This window comes from Diadema antillarum, unplaced genomic scaffold (genome assembly GCF_040938485.1).
Source record: "Diadema antillarum isolate AM-2024a unplaced genomic scaffold, OU_Dant_1.0 scf00000196, whole genome shotgun sequence".
Lineage (NCBI taxonomy): Eukaryota > Metazoa > Echinodermata > Echinoidea > Diadematoida > Diadematidae > Diadema > Diadema antillarum.
Genome location: NW_027271085.1, coordinates 1,133,402 through 1,152,563, shown reverse-complemented (window position 1 = coordinate 1,152,563; position 19,162 = coordinate 1,133,402). Strand labels below are relative to the sequence as shown.

The following is a 19,162-nucleotide window of genomic DNA, read 5'->3' as shown; positions in this document are numbered from 1 at the left end:
AACAAGGCGAATTGCAAGTCTTTTCTTTCCTGAGTACATTTGGATATACTTGTGACAAGGTCATCGTTGCAGCATTAAAGAATGCTAGTATAGCACTTGTGAGTAGAGATTCAGAGGTCATTGTAGTGGCACAAGGGGGTGGCAGAGGTCATCATGAGTACCAATAAGTTCTCAGAGGACTATTGTACGCAAGTGAAGGATCACAAAGAGTCCTACAGATCGACCTCAGGTCTCTCACTATCAAAGGGAGCACGCACCAAATAGCAGGCATTTGCCTTCAGGGGGGCATTTCATGAAGGAACTTATCGGATAAAATGTCCGACAAGTCAATTATATCCGACAAGTTTAGAGAAATCAGCCAATCAGACTAAAGAATTTCTCAAAACTTGTCGGATATAATTGACTTGTCAGATATTCTTATCCGACAAGTTCTTCATGAAATGCCCCCAGATCTGTCAGTTCGAGAACTGCACCTAGACATTTCTGTGGCAAGAAAAAAAAAGACAAATTGGAACAACTTCTTCGTATGGATACTCTCTACAGATATTTAACTCCACGAATATTTCTTTCACACAGCCTGCGAATGACTTGTGTGATAGAATGTCAGTCACCATAAGCGATATCCCAAATTAGAAGATCATACGTGTGCTACACGTTACTGTGACATGTGTTCAAATTACCATGGACAAAGAAAGCGAGATAATCAAGCACGTGATACAATGAAAGCGGACACGGCCAGGATGGAAACAGATGATAGTGTACTGGTGATGAGAGTTGATCTTTAGAAAGCAATAACGGCAAACAAAATTATGAGAAAGGAACATCTCTTCTAGAGAAGGATCGCTGGTTTTAATGGAAGTTTTGCATGTACGAAGAAGGATAGACCTATTGCTTGCGTACTCTGGCATGAAGCAGACAGAGGCGGGACGAAAAGTGTTCACTATTCAGCCAAATCATGTTTCCGTTGGACTCCAGGTGGAAAGTAGCGGTGAGGATACACCCATAACAAGCCCCAAATGCCACGGCATCAACTCTTGGTCGCCTCCATGCAGGCATTAATTTGCGACCCTAGGGTTTAACGCAACTTCGGAGGTGGGGCTAGACTTTTCAGGTCCGCCCAAGACATTCAAGAGTCAAGAAAGACTCCTGAATAGGATCCTTCGTATGGACGTGTCCATCGTATGCTGGTTCTCCACGTGCGGGGCAAGAAGGATGTGGACCCTGCAAGAACCAAACCTAGTCGGCTGGTATGGGTAACTCTTAAGAAACATTGCTCCCGTCACCAGCTAATCTATGGAGGCAGTTAAATACAATGCATTGCAAAGCCAACTAATTTGTTTCTTTCTTCTGTAATTATTACTTCTTTTTACCAGTACCAGTATTGTACGTGATGTGGAAGCTCCTTTATACGCTGGTGAAAAGGTTTGTCAAATAAAGCTGAGCCTGGGCAATTACAGGATTCATGCACTGAAAGATGGCTGAATGAGGTTCCTTCCAAGGGGCACAAACTCTCCTTTGAACACAAATCCTTTAGAGCTTGGTTCTTTGTGCACATGTTCACCTCCGAAAATTAGGTACATCTCATCATCATGTAGAAGTCAGCTGTGTCAGCTTCGCCTCGAGCTCAGCAGGTGTGAACACGCCATGTTCTGTTACGATCCCCGAAATGAGTTCAGCCGGCGTCACGTCAAAGGCTGGATTCCAGCAGCCGATTCCTGGAGAAGGGCAAAGATTTAGGTTAATTGCAAGAAATCAGCACTTGTGTGCAGAAATATTTACAGCAAAGAATAAAACAAAATCAATTCAACTTGAAGATTGTGTAGCTTGGAACCGATTCATTGTTGGTACAATTAATGGGGTCCTCCCACAAGACTGACACCCAAGAGTCATACAGCCCATGAGTTCGACACTGTAACCAGGTCCGTGAGTCATACAGCTCACGAATCATACAGCCCATGAGTTCGACACTAGGCAAAAACATAAAAGCCCATGAGTCTGACACTAGGTAAAAACAGCCCACGAGTTTGACAGATACAACACAGGGCTTAATGTGTCGGTCTTGTGGGCCTTGTTTGCTTTATAGTGGGCTTATAGTGGGCTGTAAGACTCGTGAGTTATATAACTCATGGCCTGTATGACTCATGAGCTGTATGACAAATGGGCTGTATGACTCGTCGCTGTCGGTCTCGTGACGTGCACCCCAATTAACTCAATGCCCATTGGGTATATTAAAACACAAGGAATATGTACATGTAGCACCAGTCAGCTGATATTTGCAGCGAAGTGTACGCTCATTGGTAATTACAGTCGACTCCAGTTAAGATTTATCTGCTGTGTGTATACTTCAGATTTGTGGTAAGTATATACTGTTTATTATTTTATTCTTTCTCTTATTTTCTTAATACCCAAACAGGTTACACTCCGCAAATCCCAGGCTAGTACAGTAGGTCTTTTAAAAATGAAAGCAGCAAACCAAAACTATGTTGCATTATTGACAACACATGGAAGCAGAAAATTATCTTATTTCATTTTCATTATTAACTCTTAACGTGCCATGGTCGCCAAACGGCGACCTTAGTCCTGACGTGCCATGGTCGCCGATCGGCGACCAACAAGAGCGAGAAAAGCATTGATCATTTAAGTTCTTGTGGTACCCTAATGTCTTATACAAAGAAACTGTCTATGATATGCACTGGTAGCTGATTAGCATAGCCATCGTCTCCACTAAAAATATGAGGATGCTTACATTGCAAAATTTTGAGTAAATACATGATTTTTCAGCTACATGTATTTTTTTCGCGTCGGGAAAATCCGCAGCGAGCGCACCCTCTGCGAGATGTGTATGAATCCAAAGTCTTATTGGTAAACCACGCGTGTGTATGCTATTGAATCTGCGTGTATTGTCTATGCAGTTCCACTCGCATTGTTCCGCTTGGCTGCTGTCCTGCGGGAAGCTGCTTTGATTTTGTCCCTCAAAGAGTGTCAGCTTTTGTTCGTCGGTCAAGTCTTTCATCCTTTTGTTTTGGTGAACATCACTAATAGTCCCCACGCTAGCATAGGAATTGTGCGCGGACAAAGGTCTGCCGATTTCAATAGAGTACCCCCCTCCGCCCACACCCGCAGTCCGCTTAGACAAAAGAAGGATTAGTAGGTTATTCCTTCTCAAGTGGACAAAAGACACTCTTCCAGGGCCCGGGACAATTACTTTAGTTTGAAATACAGGATCTGGGACTAAAGGACTCAGATTTGGGAATGAATTACTGAGGCAGAAAGAGAAATTGCTAAGACAAAACAAACTACTAGTATCTTTGGAATCATACAATTCTAGAAGGCAATTTTGTTATCATTTGAAAGAGGAGATGTTGCTCTAAAACTTTCTCACAGAGTCAAGGGAGCGTTCTATTGAAGAAAAAACACGACTGACTCTTTTGTTCTACACTTCACAAAAATTCCTAATAATTTTTTTGATGTGTCAATTATTTCTGCAATATTTCAGGTTCAGATAGATATTATGGCAAACTGACTGCATGACACGGAAGAACAGTAATTTCTTGATATATGTTGTGTAGAACTCATTTCAAAACAGTCAATAGTTTCAGAGATATGGTGGTTTTAAATTTCATTGTCAGTCCAGTTTCGAAACGTTCTTGCATGAGGCAAAAACCTCTGGCACGTTAGGGGTTTCGGGCCTGGCACATTAAGAGTTAACTGACTGGAAACATTTAAAGTGATGAATAAACCGAGGAACTGTTCGTTTTGATTTTCGGATCAGTCACCAATACTTGATTTACACTGTAAATTTAAATCAGCATTTCAGTGGCTCCCACCACTTCCCCCACCACATGTCATATGTGACCCTGCACCTCAAAACAAACAAAAAGTCGCCAGACATGAATTTTTAGTTAAGACCCTATTCTGAAAGAGCAGACTTTAAGCTTTAAAATGATGTATAACTCAAATCAAATGGACTCTCCTAACCTATCTAACTATTGGAAAGAAAGCACAAACTCAGGAAAAGTGTGAACTGAGAAAAGAGGCTCTGAAGTACAGTGTCTATTCAAGCGCTTAATCTTTACCAAACTGTGCTGGCTGTGCGATGAATGGAATAAAAAACAGGAAGTAAACCACCAGAGTAACAACAATAAAGGGATTATCAGATTAAACTGAAATTAAGCATTCCTCATTAACACATTCTGTCCATAATTAATGCCAACTTTCAATGCAGTAGCACTATTTTGTCAAAAGTTATTAGAGTTGAAAGTGAAGAGTGTGGACAAGGTTTTCAGAAATGAAAAAGGGATTCTAAAGACACACCTAATCACACTATTCCACCAAAAATGTTCGAGATAAACTGCTTAAAAAAACACACTTTCCTGCCCGTTTTATGATGCCAAATTTTAGCATAATGTAAAAGAAGACCCGCTCTTTCAGAAAATATGAAAAAGTCAAGTTCGGCTAGGTTGACCCATTTCACTTATTTTCAGTCCTTACGCAAAGATCAGTGTGTGTGACTTTATGTTCGTTTTGAGGTGCACGGTCACATATGATACAAAGGTGACTGATTGTGTCACCTTCAGTAATTTCATTCTGTCCACAATATGAGATCCATATCATAGTTAATCAACCCTTTAACTGTGAAATATTATAATTCCTCACAAGTGGGGTTGCAGACCTTCATCCAACACTATTACAGAGACTCTAAAGATCAATCAGGGAGGAACTTTACACTTTATGTTTCAAAAATCAAGAAGACTGTAATATTTTGCTACCTGCCCATGTAGAGATAACTTTGAGTTCAGGAAGCTCCCCCCCCCCCCCCCACACACACACACACACACACAAATCAGGCAGCTCTGCATAGGACCACATTGCGGCACATTATAGCTTCTGTCACACAATCATTGGTTTCGGGCAAATTCACACCAATACTACGTTATCATTTTGTTGCTGAAATGTCGACCTCTAATCAATACAGAGCAACTACTTCAAATAATTTTGTATCATGATCATGTATTCATGTAGAAAGGCTTGTAGAGTGGGATGATGGAAGTTAAAAACATCAGACTCCTACAAGGTGTTCTCAATGGCAGGAACGTGTTGTGTATACCTGGAGCTGCAATCTGCATGTCCTTTATGGAAGTCAATTCCTTGTGGGGGCGCTCTTCAATGATGATCTGATCGCCGGAGGCGAGGCTCAGGTCGCACGACGTGACAGGCGCAGCGACGTAGAATGGAATGTTGTGGTGTCGAGCAGCGATGGCCAGCTGGTAGGTGCCAATTTTGTTGGCCGTGTCACCGTTGGCAACGACTCTATCTGCCCCTACTACGACAGCTGCAACCAGAATGAAAATGGAAATGAAGATAATACTGAATGCTGAGACACTTGCAAGAGTGCACTCGTAGTGAACAAATACAAAGAATTAAAAAAATAATAATAAAGACACAGTCTGTTAAAATTGCTGCAGTAACTGTGTGTTATGGGGTTTTTTTTCCATTCTTAGAAATTCTGAATCTGTCATAAATGTATGTACCTTGAGAGCAATTATGTTGTTATCATCACACAAAAGATGCATTAACAATTTAAACTTAGCTTCCCCTACATTATACAGTGTAGTTGCAAATTTCAAAGCATCTGAACAGGCACGATTCCACTCCTCTGCAAGCATTTGCCACACAGAAGTGTAATGACCCCAACACTTCATGTTTCATGAGGCACGGTGTGAATTTGTCTATCCTTGGTGTATTTTGGAGCACGCACCGGAACTCTTTAGCAGCTAATGATACATTAGGGACTTGCAAGGCAGCCTTAACCCTAAAAGGGCCGGGGGGCGGAATCCCCCCCCCCCGACGTTTTGCGCCATAATTCTGTAACATGAGAAGGCCTCGTCGCGAGGCTTCTTTAATTTCTTTGTTCAAGTCTTGCGCAACTTTTGAGACTAAATTTGCAACGTCCGGGCATACTTTTGCGAAGCAATGCCCATTTTTGTTAGAACGGAATGTCGCCCCAAAACGGGCACAATTTTGTGATTTTGTGTACATTTCCTATGGAAAACAGTGCTCTGTCATAAAAGGCATAAAAATCTGATTATTTTTACAATTAATCACTTTCATTGATTAATTTTATGCTAATTATGGTAGAAAAGTCATTAGTGACAATTTCTAATAAAAAAAGTTGAAAAACATGGAAATACATAAGAAATTCTGAAAACAATAAAATACATAAGAATTGAAATGAGTTTTGGAAGTTTTTGTGATGTACAATTGTTGAATATGCTAAAACAGATTTACAGATCAAAAATTAGACTCTCAATGCTTTTAATTAGGCTCAAATATGATCTTGAGCTTAATTTGCATAATTAATTAATTAAAATTAGAGTTTGAAAAAATCTTATAACACAATCTTGTAGATTATGACGCGAGTCTCACGCATGCAAAATTTCATCGCAATCGCACCATCGATGGCCAAGATTTCAGGGGGGAGGGCGGAATCTGCCCCCTCCGGTCTTAGCAAAGCCAAAAAAGCCTGGCCCTTTTAGGGTTAAATATACAAACCTTTGAAATTCAGTTTATAAGGAGTGTCAAATGTTTTTCACCCTATAAGATTTTAATGACTTTGTTTTTAAAAATTGGGAAAATTCATTGAAATTGAAAGTTTGAAACACAGTCTCTTTTTGAAGGGTAACTTGGCTGCATTGATGAAAAAAGGATATTGTTAATGGAGAGAATTGGTAGAACAAATCCTCCTAACAATGACAATGTCAGAAAATGATCATAATTATGGTTGATGAAGATAGTGATATAAATATTCTTTAATTTTACAAAAAAAGGTGATGAAGATAATGGTATAGATATCCTTTATAATGAACGTGATGGAGACCATGATAAATATGGTGATGAAGATATTGCCATAGATGCAATTTAAAATGGAAATGGACATGATAATTAAACTCCATGCTCTTTTTTATTCAAGAATCCCTCTTTAGTGTTGCCACTGCTCTTCCAGGGGGCAGTACCAGTATGCCTTAACGTTGCCAGGTACCCATTTACATATACATCTGGGTTGAAAGAGGGACGTGGTGGGTAAAACTTCTTGTCCAAGGATGTATGTGTAGGCACCTGACAGGATTCTATTAACTAGATTCTTCTAGTGATGATTATCGCAAAGACGAAGAAGACAAGTTCTTGCGATGACAAACCTGTTACTCCTTTCTTCAGCATACAGAACGAAGCCATGCTGTCTGTGATGAGGGAGGAAGGGATGTTCTCGTAGACCAACTCATATGCCGTCAGCCTTGCTCCTTGGTTGTACGGCCGAGTTTCGGTGCAGTAAACATGGTCCAACATTCCCTTCTCATTGAGAGCCCTTATGACACCTACATTGTATGTAATTGATACAAACAGTAACATACAAAATTATGGATATTTTTGTCATTCAACTCTTAACCCATTGAGAACAAGTCCTGAGTATACTAGGGCAGGTGTCTCTGGGAAATGTGTGTTGTAGCCAAATCAGCCCATCCTCAACAGGTTAATGACCCAAGGCGCTTAGTTTAACTTTGCTATTAAACCTAATTCATCAGTGTCTAGTAAGGCAAACAAAACTGTACACTGTTGTAAATATGGATTTAGATTGTTATTCATTAACCCTAACTAGGCCGGGCTATTTAGGTAGATTATAGAGCCGGGGTGTGTGTGTGTGTGTGTGTGTGTGTGTGTGGGGGGGGGGGCTCCCAGGCCCCTCCCCCCCTCCAGATCTCGGCCACCGACCACGCGATCGCGATGAAAATCGGCACAAACATTGCCTATGACGTAATCTAAAGTACCATGAAGTTAATCTTTTTTTAAATTGTAATTTATGCTAAATTATGCTAATTTATGCATGATGAGGCATGAAATTAGACAATTTGGTATAAATCACAAAATAAAGCTCAAAACAGGCACATTTTTGTGTAAATATTCTTTTTAGTGTCCTTAGCAAATGTAAGAGAAAAAAATTGTGCCATCAGAAAAAATTGCGTAAGTATTCAATTGTTTTTTGAATTTCTTATGTATTTCTATGTTTTTTCGACTTTATGTTTTTCATTGTTTTTTCAATGAAATTTGTCCGCGACATTGTTCCGAACAAAAAAATATGCTATTAATTGATTTTTATCTGTAAAACCCTAAAATAATCATGCTTTTATGAAATTTGCCTGTAAGCACAGTTGGCATTGAAATTGTACACGAATTCACGTTTTTGAGCAATTTTTGGTCTGACATGCACGTACATATTTACTAGTACGCGCAACTTCGGAACCGCACGCCTGGGTATCGCAAACTTTGGTGTAAAAAAAGTCATGAAATGTTGCGGCGATAGCTTTTTGCGATAGCGATACATCACTCGGAACGTTGAGGGGGCCTCGGAGCCCCCCCCCCCCCCACCCCCCCAGCCTAGTTAGGGTTAAGCTGAAGTGTAACTTCCAAATACCAGAAACTTGACTAGAAATGTATGTGGTGCTTTATGTACATGAAAGACGGCTTGAAATAGATCTAATGGGAGAAATTCGGATCAGCACTAGAAGTGCATCAGTGAGTGAAATTTCTATACAACTTCACAGATACATGTATCAGGCTTAGGCACAGAAAAGTGAATGTTCCACTAATAATTTATGAATGATTCCACTAATTTATCTTTTATGTTTTTGTTTTTTTCAAGGAACTCTCTTCAGAGATCTTGCAGTATTCATTGACGGGTTTATTCAGTGAATATGGAACCTACTTGTTTTTCCGTTAGCTGCTGTTGTTGCTGTGTATAGGAGTTTCAGCTGATATTCCAGATTTTGCCTTCAATTTTATTACTGTTGTTGTTGTTATTGGTGATGTACGTGTACGAGTATGTTGCTATTGGTGATGGTCATGGTCATCATGTGGTGTTGTTTGTGATGGTGATATTGTTGGTGCTGTTTTTGTAATTGTTGTTGTTGGTGGTGGTGTTAGTGTTGCTGTTGGTGTTTGGGACGATGCAAGCGACTTACCAAGTGCTGTGCCATACCCAGCCGTGGCCAGGGAGCCCGTGTTGCAGTGGGTCATAATGGTCTGCCTGGCGTTCCCGGACTTGCTGGCTATGTGGTTGGCCCCATGGAGTCCTATGCTACGGTTGGTTTGTCTGTCAACCTCAAGCATGGATTCTGCTTCTTCTATGATCCTGCAACGAAAGTAATACTGCGTAAGTGAATATTTTCGTGGTGTGGACATTTTCCTGATTTTCAGGGGCATGGAATAAGTGGCAAATTAAAAGCAAGTGAATTCTATGGCTTGTCATATGAAATACTAATGCAAACAATATGCATGAACATACTTATACAGACATCCCATGTATATGGGTGATGACGCGAGAAAAGGGCCCTTAGGGCATTAAATACCGAATATGAGTTTTCACCTCCACATTGTAGAAGGAACTCTGACGTATTAGATATGCAAACCTTTTTCTGAAATTCCACTCCTAAATGACCCCATTACGACACTGAAAAAAAGCATGTTTTGTCCAAATCCTGTCACTTTTTGATGCGTCTATGCATGCGCGCGCAGTTAGCTAGTTGATCTTTTTTTGCGCGTATTGCTTTGTAAAACTTCCACGCCGTTACCGCTAAGGGCCCTTTTCTCGCCTCACGGCCCATCAATATATAATCCTATATATATATATATATATATTGGTTTTTTTTTCCAGAATTTAAGACAAGCCAAGTTCATCTTAATGGCCAAGCATGATTACTCACACAAAAATTAAGTATCTATGGAAGAAAGCCCCTTCCATGATAGCATTTCAATGAAGCAAAACAAAATTGCTTGTCTCCTAGGACTTTGTTTAAACTGGAATCCCCTTTACATCTTGAGGTACTAAAAATCTCTAGACATGTACATAGAGTAAGAGACATTAACTGAATGAGGCTTCTCTCCACACATGCCTGGAGGAGTCATATTGGTAACTCCCTAATAAAAAAAAAAAACAAGCACACATTAAACAAACAAAAACATGTGTCAAGCATACCTGTTGTTTAGGTCATTCCATATTTGAAGCAATCTTTAAATATAACTCCATATTGATGTTCAATACTTAATAATGTTAATGAGTGTCCACATGTGTAATGGCACATTTTACTCAACCATTTTGTTTTTCTTACCAATCATTGAAGCCGCAGTACGAGAATTTGGGGGTGCACGTCACGAGACTGACACCCACGAGTCATACAGCCCACGAGTCATACAGCTCACTAGTCATACACCCCATGAGTTATGAAATACAGCTCACGACTCGGAGTCATACAGTGCATGAGTTTGACACTATTAAAGCTATTAAACAAGGCCCACGAAACAGACACATTAAGCCCCGTGTTGTATCTGTCAAACTCGTGGGCTATTTTTGCCTAGTGTCGAACTCATGGGCTTTATTTACCTAGTGTCGAACTCATGGGCTGTATGACTCGTGAGCTGTATGACTCATGAACCTGTTTTCAATGTCGAATTCGTGGGCTGTATAACTTGTGGGTGTCGGTCTAGTGGGATGACCCCAGATTTTGCACCTTTCATCATTTTTAACAAAAACAATGACACTACACAACAACTAAAGCAAGAAACTGTGCAGTAACCCAATGATGTTTCACAATGTATGTGCCTAGACTCTAACACGTAACTTGTCATGCTTTTTCAGCATTCACTGAATTCCTCCAAAGTTAGCCAGCCAACTTGGGTTAAAACAATGTGCCTCAATCCAACAAAAAGACCAGGGTGACATGGATACCTTAAGGGAATTAGACCGTATCCGGGCAATTACCCCCAGAGGGCAATTACCCCCCCCCCCCCCCCCCCCCCCCCCCCCCCCCCCCCCCGGCTAAATGCTGGTTAGTGGTAAGGTTAGAGTAAGGATTAGGATTAGGGTTAGGTTTAGGGTTAGGAGTTTGGGTTAGGGTTAGGATTAGGTTCAGGATTAGGATTAGGATTAGGGCTAGGGGAAGGGTCCGGGGTAATTGCCCAGGGGGCAATTGCCCTAGACCCGAATTAAAGTCATCTCTCTTTAACTGCAAGAATACTAGACATTTGTGCTGATCTGCAAATAAGGCACACAATTATTGTACCTGTCAATAGGCAAACAAAGCACTGTAAGTAGAGGTGGGCTATAGAGGGTGACATTTTCAGAACATGCTCATCACACCTTAGTTTGATGACTTTTTGCCTACTGACACCATTTTTGAAAAAAAGAACGAAAAAAATTCAAAATCCGGGGTGCCCCGGCCGAAATCGTAAAAAATCCAAGATGGCCGCCGTTTCGGCTTCAAAAAGACATTTTTGGCCATAACTTGGCTATTTTTTGGTCTACTGTGATGATTTTGGTAGCTAACCCCATGTTTTAGGGGTCAAGGAAATGGATTATCATGATAATTTTAGTGTAAAACCTAAGCTTCTACATGAAACTAACCTTTTCCCCATATTTAGGGTTAAATTTCCTTCTCCTTTACCCCTACCCAAACCGCCATTTTTTGCACTTTTTTCCGTATTTTTTTCAAGTCCTGTTAACTTCCATACTCTTAATAACAAGTTCTAGCAATCTGGGTTTATTTTACTACCGACAATACAGCAAGAAATACAAAATAACTTACGGTGTATGTGTCATGCCAATGCTGCTCATGTGGTTGGTGCATTCAGAATGCATGGTAACTGTGGAACCAGTATTGTACTGTATCTGCTTTACAGTGTCCATTAACATTTTGGTCCTAAGACCTTTAAAGATATGAATAAATAGATATAATAGTAAATATTCCTTCTCCTTTACCCCTACCCCAACCGCCAGTTTTTGCACTTTTTTCCATATTTTTTTCAAGTCATGTTAAAGGTGCATGGTCCCGGTGTTTTAGTCAAATGCGTACGCGGGCGCACGGCGCAAGTTTCCTATAGAGACCTATGCTATCGACTTCTCTTGGGCGCTTACGCTTTGGCCCACTTTCCCGAGTCCGAAGAAGTCCGATCCACTGTGTCAGTGGTCCGATCACAGTTCGGCTCATGATTCGGCTCAGGGGGATGACAGCTTCAGCAAATTTCTTTTGTGATGTCATATTAAGAAGCACATATGCACGCACCCTGGCATTACTACAGACTGCGTGATGCGCAGAGAAGACAACGAAGGCAACGTTACTTAGCAACACCTACGCGCTTTACTCTTGATGACAGCTCAATTTCGGCAATCTTCGTACCAATGCTAACGGTGATCGGCAGTAGCATCAACAGCGCCATCTACACTACCGGGACTATGCCCCTTTAAATACCATACTCTTAATAACAAGTTCTAGCTATCAGTGTGGTGTTTTCTTGCAATAATACAGCAAGAAATATACAAATAACTTACACTATACATGGTTTACATACGTGTCATGCACTACAGGTCTGAATACCAAATGTTTATCAGCACTACAAAGACTATACAGTATAAGCACTGGCTTCTGTTACAATGTTCAATTGTACCATGCATCCTGAATACACAAGCCACACTATACCGATATGTGCATATGTAAACCATGTATAATGTAAGTTATTTGTTATTATTCAGTATTATATTTGGGCATTTCCACGGTAACTCACGTTACATTTTGAACTCAAAATTAGGTCGTTGAGATCAATATCCTTAAAACCTGATTAGTGATATGAGTTACTATATGTGAATGAGTATCATGCACCTCCATCCTACCTCACAGCAACATTACATCCACAGACTCTTATGAGAACTATGAGAAAAAACACTATGAATGTCGGTAACTCACGTTACATAATTTGGACATGCAAAAATTTGGCATGTCTTATATTCAAAAGTTTCCTCAAACAAGAAACAGAGAGACTTTAAAGTCTATTGTGTCAAAGTCATGGACTAACAACATACATCACCGAGTATGGTAAAAATTCAAATTGTCTTACATTCTCCAGGTATCGTCATGTCAAGCGGTAACTCACGTTACGGTAACTCACGTTACAGTTTGTCCACATGATCACAAGACGATTTTTTGTCTTAATAATCCAAAGAAAACTTACCAAGACAACTTTTTTTCACGAACAAACTCCATGAATAAAGAACCTAAATTGATTTGAACATTGATCTGACAGTAATTAATCTCATTTTATCCATGAGATTACCAAAAGGCAGGAAACTTTACATTTAGAATACCAACTTGAAGATAAATTTTATTTTTAATTGAGTCGTTTTCCAAGCTTTCATTTGTACTGAGACAAAAATTGTATTCAACAAAATGATATGAAACAGAGTCTATTTCATTGAATTACACTCTTTTCCAGTTAACAAATGCATCAGAAATTGAGGATTTAATTGAGAATTTGATTTGTTTTTTTATTTTACTAGATTTAAATGAATTTCAGGCTATCTAGATAAAACAAGTCATCCATAAACTATTCCATTTAATACACTGAGTCACGAGACTAGAGACCTGTACATGTAGTTTGTGGAGAGTTTAAAGGTTCAGAAATGAATATTTCAATAAATCTTTTAACTTTTAAACAATGCAATTTATATTCCAATTATTTGATAATTGTTTAAATTACTCAATAATCAATTGTTTGTATGTTTGATTTGTTTACAAATTCTTATACTAAACTGGTACAGAAATTAGACTTGAATTACAGAAACTGCAGATAAATTTTAGTTATCTGCTACCAGTATTGATCAGTTTAATAAAACATGTTCATAAATGTTTAAGCCTTAAAAAACAAAGGCTTTGGTCTATGAAATGTCAAGTAGCCATTATTTAAATTGTACATACATGTAAAAAATTATACCAGTATTTTCTAGAGTAATCAAGCAGACTGAAGCAGTAAATCCTAATGAAAAACATGAATAGTAAATATTTTGTGATCAGGAGGCTAACTATTAATATCACAAAATGTGGATAGTTTGCTTTAAGGTACATGACTGTCCAGCTCTTAAAGAAAATGTCTGATAATGAGGTTCACATTCAACAAGTTTTTGGTAATAGATCAGCATGTAAAGTAAATTATAGTAAACATGGAAAAGTTTCATTGTAGGATTTTGCAACAATATAGCTAAAACCTCAGAGTAGAATAGTATAAAACACATAAGCGTGTCAAATTCACAATGTTCAGTTCTCAAAAATCTCAGAAAAAACAGCAGGAAGCGAGCTCCAATCTTAAAATTCTGTTCATACACGTAAATGTTTCAGCCTCATAAACAATGGCTTTGGTCTATACAGGTAGGTATAAACTATGAAATGTCAAATAGTAATCACTTGAATTACAAAAACAAGAACTTTTCAAGAATAATCATGCAGTGATTATCCCAATCAGGAGGCTATTAATAGTTATCACAAAATTTTGATAATTTGCTGGAACAAGGTCCATGCAGCATTAGAAGAAATGTCTTTCAACAACTTTCGTAACAGATCAGCATACATGCACTGTAATATTAAATAGTAAATATGGAACAGTTTCTTTCAGAAGTTAACAACCCATTGTACATGTAGACCAGTTGGTTTGGTGATAGAGAGAGACCAAGAGAATAACAATCTACTGGAAATAGAATCTTAATACAAGAGTTCAGTAATCATGTACTCATTGGTTACTTACAATCACAACCTTCATATCATTTCTTGGTATTGAAGAAAAATCAAGTCGGTAACTCACGTTACATTGTGGTAACTCACGTTACATGGTAACTCACGTTACAATTTTAAGACCTCTGTTATGAGAATTTGAAGCAAAGACTACAAGTCCCATCATATTTCTTGGATGTGTGCTGCATAGTTATTTGATAATCCAAAATACCATGTCTCAGTTGGGCATAGTAAAATTGCTAGGTTAAAAAGTTCATGTTTCGGTAACTCACGTTACAGCAGCTTCTCGAGCTATGTAAGAGCACGCTGGTGTCCGAAGTACATATCTTATATCGAGGTCTCCACTTTATTTACTGCTAGATTAATATATTTTTGATTTGTAAAACCAAACAAAGTTTGATTTGAGCCTCAAATATAAAAAATAATCACAAAGAGCAACAAAAATGCATTTTTAGGGATTTTTAGGTCAAAAAATGCTTTCTGGTTTCAAAAGGTATAAAAATGCACAAAAGGGAACTTTTCTTAAAGGTAAAGTTGGTTTCACACACTTCAAACTATGGCTAACAAAGTAAGATTATCAATTGTCCTGAAATATGCGGGTAAAATTTTGGTGGTCATGTCGCACAACTCACGGAAATGCCCATTTATTTATTTGTATTGTTAAAGGTCTTAGGACCAGAATGTTAAAGGACACTATAAAGCAGATACATTATTTAATACTGGTTCCACAGTTACCATGCATTCTGAATGCACCAGCCACATACCAGTATTGGCATGACACATACATGTATACCGTAAGTTATTTGTATATTTCTTGCTGTATTGTCGGTAGAAAAAAAAAACCAGATTGCTAGAACTTGTTATCAAAAGTATGGTAGTTAACATGACTTGAAAAAAATGCGGAAAAAGGGCAAAATATGGCGGTTGGGGTAGGGGTAAAGGAGAAGGAAATTTAACCCTAAATATGGGGAAAAAGGTTAGTTTCATGTGGAAGCTTAGGTTTTCCATTAAAATTATCATGATAATCCATTTCCTTGACCCCTAAAACATGGAGTTAGACACCAAAACCATCACAATAGACCAAAAAATAGCCGAGTTATGGCCAAAAATGTCTTTTTAAAGCCGAAACGGCGGCCATCTTGGATTTTTTACGATTTCGGCCAGGGCACCCCGGATTTTGAATTTTTTTCATTCTTTTTTTCAAAAATGGTGTCAGTAGGCAAAATGTCATCAAACTAAGGTGTGATGAGCATGTTCTGAAAATATGACCTAAAATTGACCCTATAGCCCACCTCTACTGTAAGGGTTAATCCAACCCTGTACTCACCTGTCTTTGATGGACTGCACTGTGGAATCAGCATCAGCGGCCAGCTGCTGAGTTAGGGCAGTGAATCGCTTCACAGCTTCGGACATGTTGACCGCTGTGGGCCTGGCCGTGTTGAGATAGTTGAAGCGGTCGCAGACGTGGGTGACTAGCTCTTCCTTGCTGCCAAAGTCCATCCCGGTCAGCTCCACGGCCAGAGAGAGTGTACCCACTATGGCTATGGCCGGAGCACCTCTAACCTCAATGGGAAACAACAATAGCAGATGGTTACTATACTCAAACTCACTACCATTGCAACAAGAATTGCTCACTCCATTATTGTCTTTTTCCTGAGCTCATTTAAACATAAAATAATACACTAATGGGTAATGCACTACATATAGGCAAGTAACCTGCTCCCAATAGACACTTGGAATACCAGGTTTCTGTACCGTTAATTCAAAGATAAGAACATTTCCAACGTACACTAGTAGTGTGTTTGTTTTGCTACAACATGTGTATGAAGAAGTACGGAGCAATAAGTACTGCCTTGACTAGCTGATTTTTACATTTGCTGACCCCTCTCTGAGGTCCTAACGGTGTCTCACAAGACATTTGGCGAGTCCTGAGCATTCTTTACTTTATAAACATCAAGTCTGATTGCCATCTGGTACTATAAAAGTGGATATTTTTGTGCAATTGTTTTTGTGCTTGCCCGGGTAAGAAGAGTTTCAAGTCTCTTTAATTTCACAGAATCAAGACATCAACTACCAGGTACTGGAAAATATGGCACCCTGAACTATTTGCATCCTTTTATTTTTGTGCTAGCTTCTGATATTGCAAAATGCACGAAAATTTCCAATTTTACAGTACAATGTATTTGCATTGTTCAATAGCACATGCAGTTGACTGTGGAAGGCAAATGCTTGTAATTCTTGACTGCTTTTGGTTACACAGGTGGTTAACCAATACAAAACTGTATGTCCATTCTTTTCAACTGGCAAAAAGAATATCGTTTGGAGGCAACAAATGTTCTTGTATGTCACTATGCACCACAAAATGAACAAAAAGGTGCACCCGTTGATTTTATGTGAAGACTCTCTAACAGGTAAAATTGGTCAACTAAGTCAATCTTGAGTTTTTCATTTTTTGTGAAAGAACTTTCTTTCTTCTACATTATTCTTTAGTTTGGGATCATAACACGAATGGGAAAGTGTGTTTTCTGCCGTTTTTTTACAACCCCTTTTGTTGTTTAAGAGTAGTAGAATGATCAGGTATTTATTAGAGGCTCCTTTTCATTTCTTGAAAGCCTTTGCACTTTTCACTTTCAAGTCTACAGCTGTAATGACTTTTCAAAGGATAATGCTACTGCTTTGAAAGTAAGCATTAATCATGGAGACAGAATGTGTTACTAGAACATGCTCAATTTCAGCCTGATCTGATAATCCCTTCATTGTTGTTGCTCCAGGGTTTACAAGTGTACGTCCTGAAATATGTCCCTTTCATTGCATAGCTAGCGCAGCTTGGCAAAGATTAAGTGCTTGAATGGACCCTGTACGTACTTCAGAGTCTCTTTTCTGAATTCACACTTTTCCAGAGTGTGTGACTTCTGTCCAGTATTTAGATAGGTTAGGAGAGTCCATTTGAATTGAGTTATACCATACATCATTTACATGTAGAAAGCTTAAGAGTCTGCTCTTCCAGAATCTGCCCTTAACTAAAAATCCATGTCTGATGAATTTTTGTTGGTTTTGTGATGCAGGGTCACTATCAACTTCTTTTATCTTACTTTCATGAGCCTGATAGCCTGCCAGCCATCATCAGCAGACGACACTCTCTCGTACTCGGTCTGAAGCGGCAGTAGAAGCTGGTTGAGAATCTCCAGATCGCCCTTCTTGTACCGGATTGCCTCCAGGCTCCCGGGTCGGGCCTTCTTCCCAGAAGTCTGCCCATTTGTCTCGCTCATCTTGTTTGTTTGCTATATAATTAGAAGATCCTTGCCGTCAATAGTGTGTCTGCACCTGTAGACTGTACAGCTGTATGTAAGATTTGCACGCAAGAGGATGTAAGCAGTCATGAAATCGCGTCATTCAAGGCATGAGTGGTTAACAATACAAAATACTGTGTCGCTTTGTATGTGGGAACTTCACCAGAGAGAGGCCAGTGTCACGGCTATGAGGGAAAGTATTTGTCTCCCTACCCTAGCAGACAGAAGAAAACAAGCTTGACTTACCACCTTTTACAAGGCAATAAAAAACCAAATTGCAGTACCCATACCACACTACCTCAAACAGAGACAAAGAACAACACAAACAAATGACGAAGCAGCCAACATCAACGCTTTATGAGAGAGAACCGGCCCTACCTTGGATGCCTACAAATACAGTTTTTTGTTTGTTTTTTTCCCCCTCAAGGACAATCAGAGACTGGGGTAGGCTTCCTCAACACATCATTGAACTGCCCTCTGTTGAGCAGTTCAAGACAGCCATATTACTTAGAAGTTAGAAGCCAACTAAACATGGTAGAGATTTGTTTTTAGTAAATTTTACTTGCACAATGAGCTGAGCACCTGTTAGTGTTACATTTGAAAGAGCACAAAGCACAAATGGCATGGCCTCCACTGTCTGAAGCACCGCACCACACCACAAACCCTCATCCAGTTGCTGAACAGGCCTGCAGGCTTTGATGAGAAGCACCCCGTGTAACGTGATAAAGTAGAACGGGTAGAAGTATATTAGAATACAAATAAATTTATTCAGTGTGGTTGAGTGTGGGATGTGGGTTGCTATCGCCGAGTGTCCACTGTCGGTTCAAAAAAGGAGAACTCTTCCCCTTGGCTTTGGCTTTTAATATCAGTCCGGGAAACCCGCTCATGAGGACCGCCCCCGCGTACGAGGATGGTCCCTCCTCATGAGGACCTCCCCCCGCCTCATGAGGCCCCCCATTCACTTCTTATTCATCTCACATCTGACGTATAAATTGTCGCAACTTTGCACGGTGATTTTTTGTTACACACACATGTCCACTATCCATGATGAAAAGAAGAAAAAATCCTGTCTGTTTTTTTTTTTTTAAATCGAGTTTTAATCACCCGATGCAGAGCGCCCATCAAAACACGGGCGCCAGCGCGTTCGCACAATGCAAGACTGCCGCACCTAGCCGCCTGATCCGACTAGATCCTCTAAATATTTTCGATGCTTTTTTCTGCGGCTCTCACCTCTCCGCGCACGAATCAGCCTCGTGAAGCTGAAGTCTG

At 39.6% G+C, this 19,162-nt stretch overlaps 1 protein-coding gene across 1 annotated transcript; it reads right to left on the bottom strand.

Annotated features, from left to right (window-relative positions):
* Positions 1–1,415: 1,415 nt before the first annotated feature.
* On the bottom strand, positions 1,416–18,066 carry LOC139723604 (methylthioribose-1-phosphate isomerase-like). The gene is made up of 6 exons (XM_071634836.1): positions 17,696–18,066; positions 15,931–16,166; positions 9,015–9,184; positions 7,197–7,373; positions 5,108–5,332; positions 1,416–1,715 (listed from the first exon to the last, which is right to left on the bottom strand). The coding sequence occupies exons 1-6, from the start codon at positions 17,870–17,872 to the stop codon at positions 1,588–1,590; spliced, it is 1,113 nt and encodes a 370-aa protein (XP_071490937.1). The 5' UTR covers positions 17,873–18,066; the 3' UTR covers positions 1,416–1,587.
* Positions 18,067–19,162: the final 1,096 nt, after the last annotated feature.

What these genes read in the sequence shown, in the direction of transcription:
- LOC139723604 (XM_071634836.1), bottom strand. Translation starts at nt 17,872, where the DNA reads ATGAGCGAGACAAATGGGCAGACTTCTGGGAAGAAGGCCCGACCCGGG. An exon ending in TGGGTATGGCACAGCACTTG is followed by an intron (nt 7,374 to 9,014) that starts GTAAGTCGCTTG and finishes CATACAATGTAG; the next exon opens with GTGTCATAAGGGCTCTCAAT. An exon ending in GCTGAAGAAAGGAGTAACAG is followed by an intron (nt 5,333 to 7,196) that starts GTTTGTCATCGC and finishes TTCTGGTTGCAG; the next exon opens with CTGTCGTAGTAGGGGCAGAT.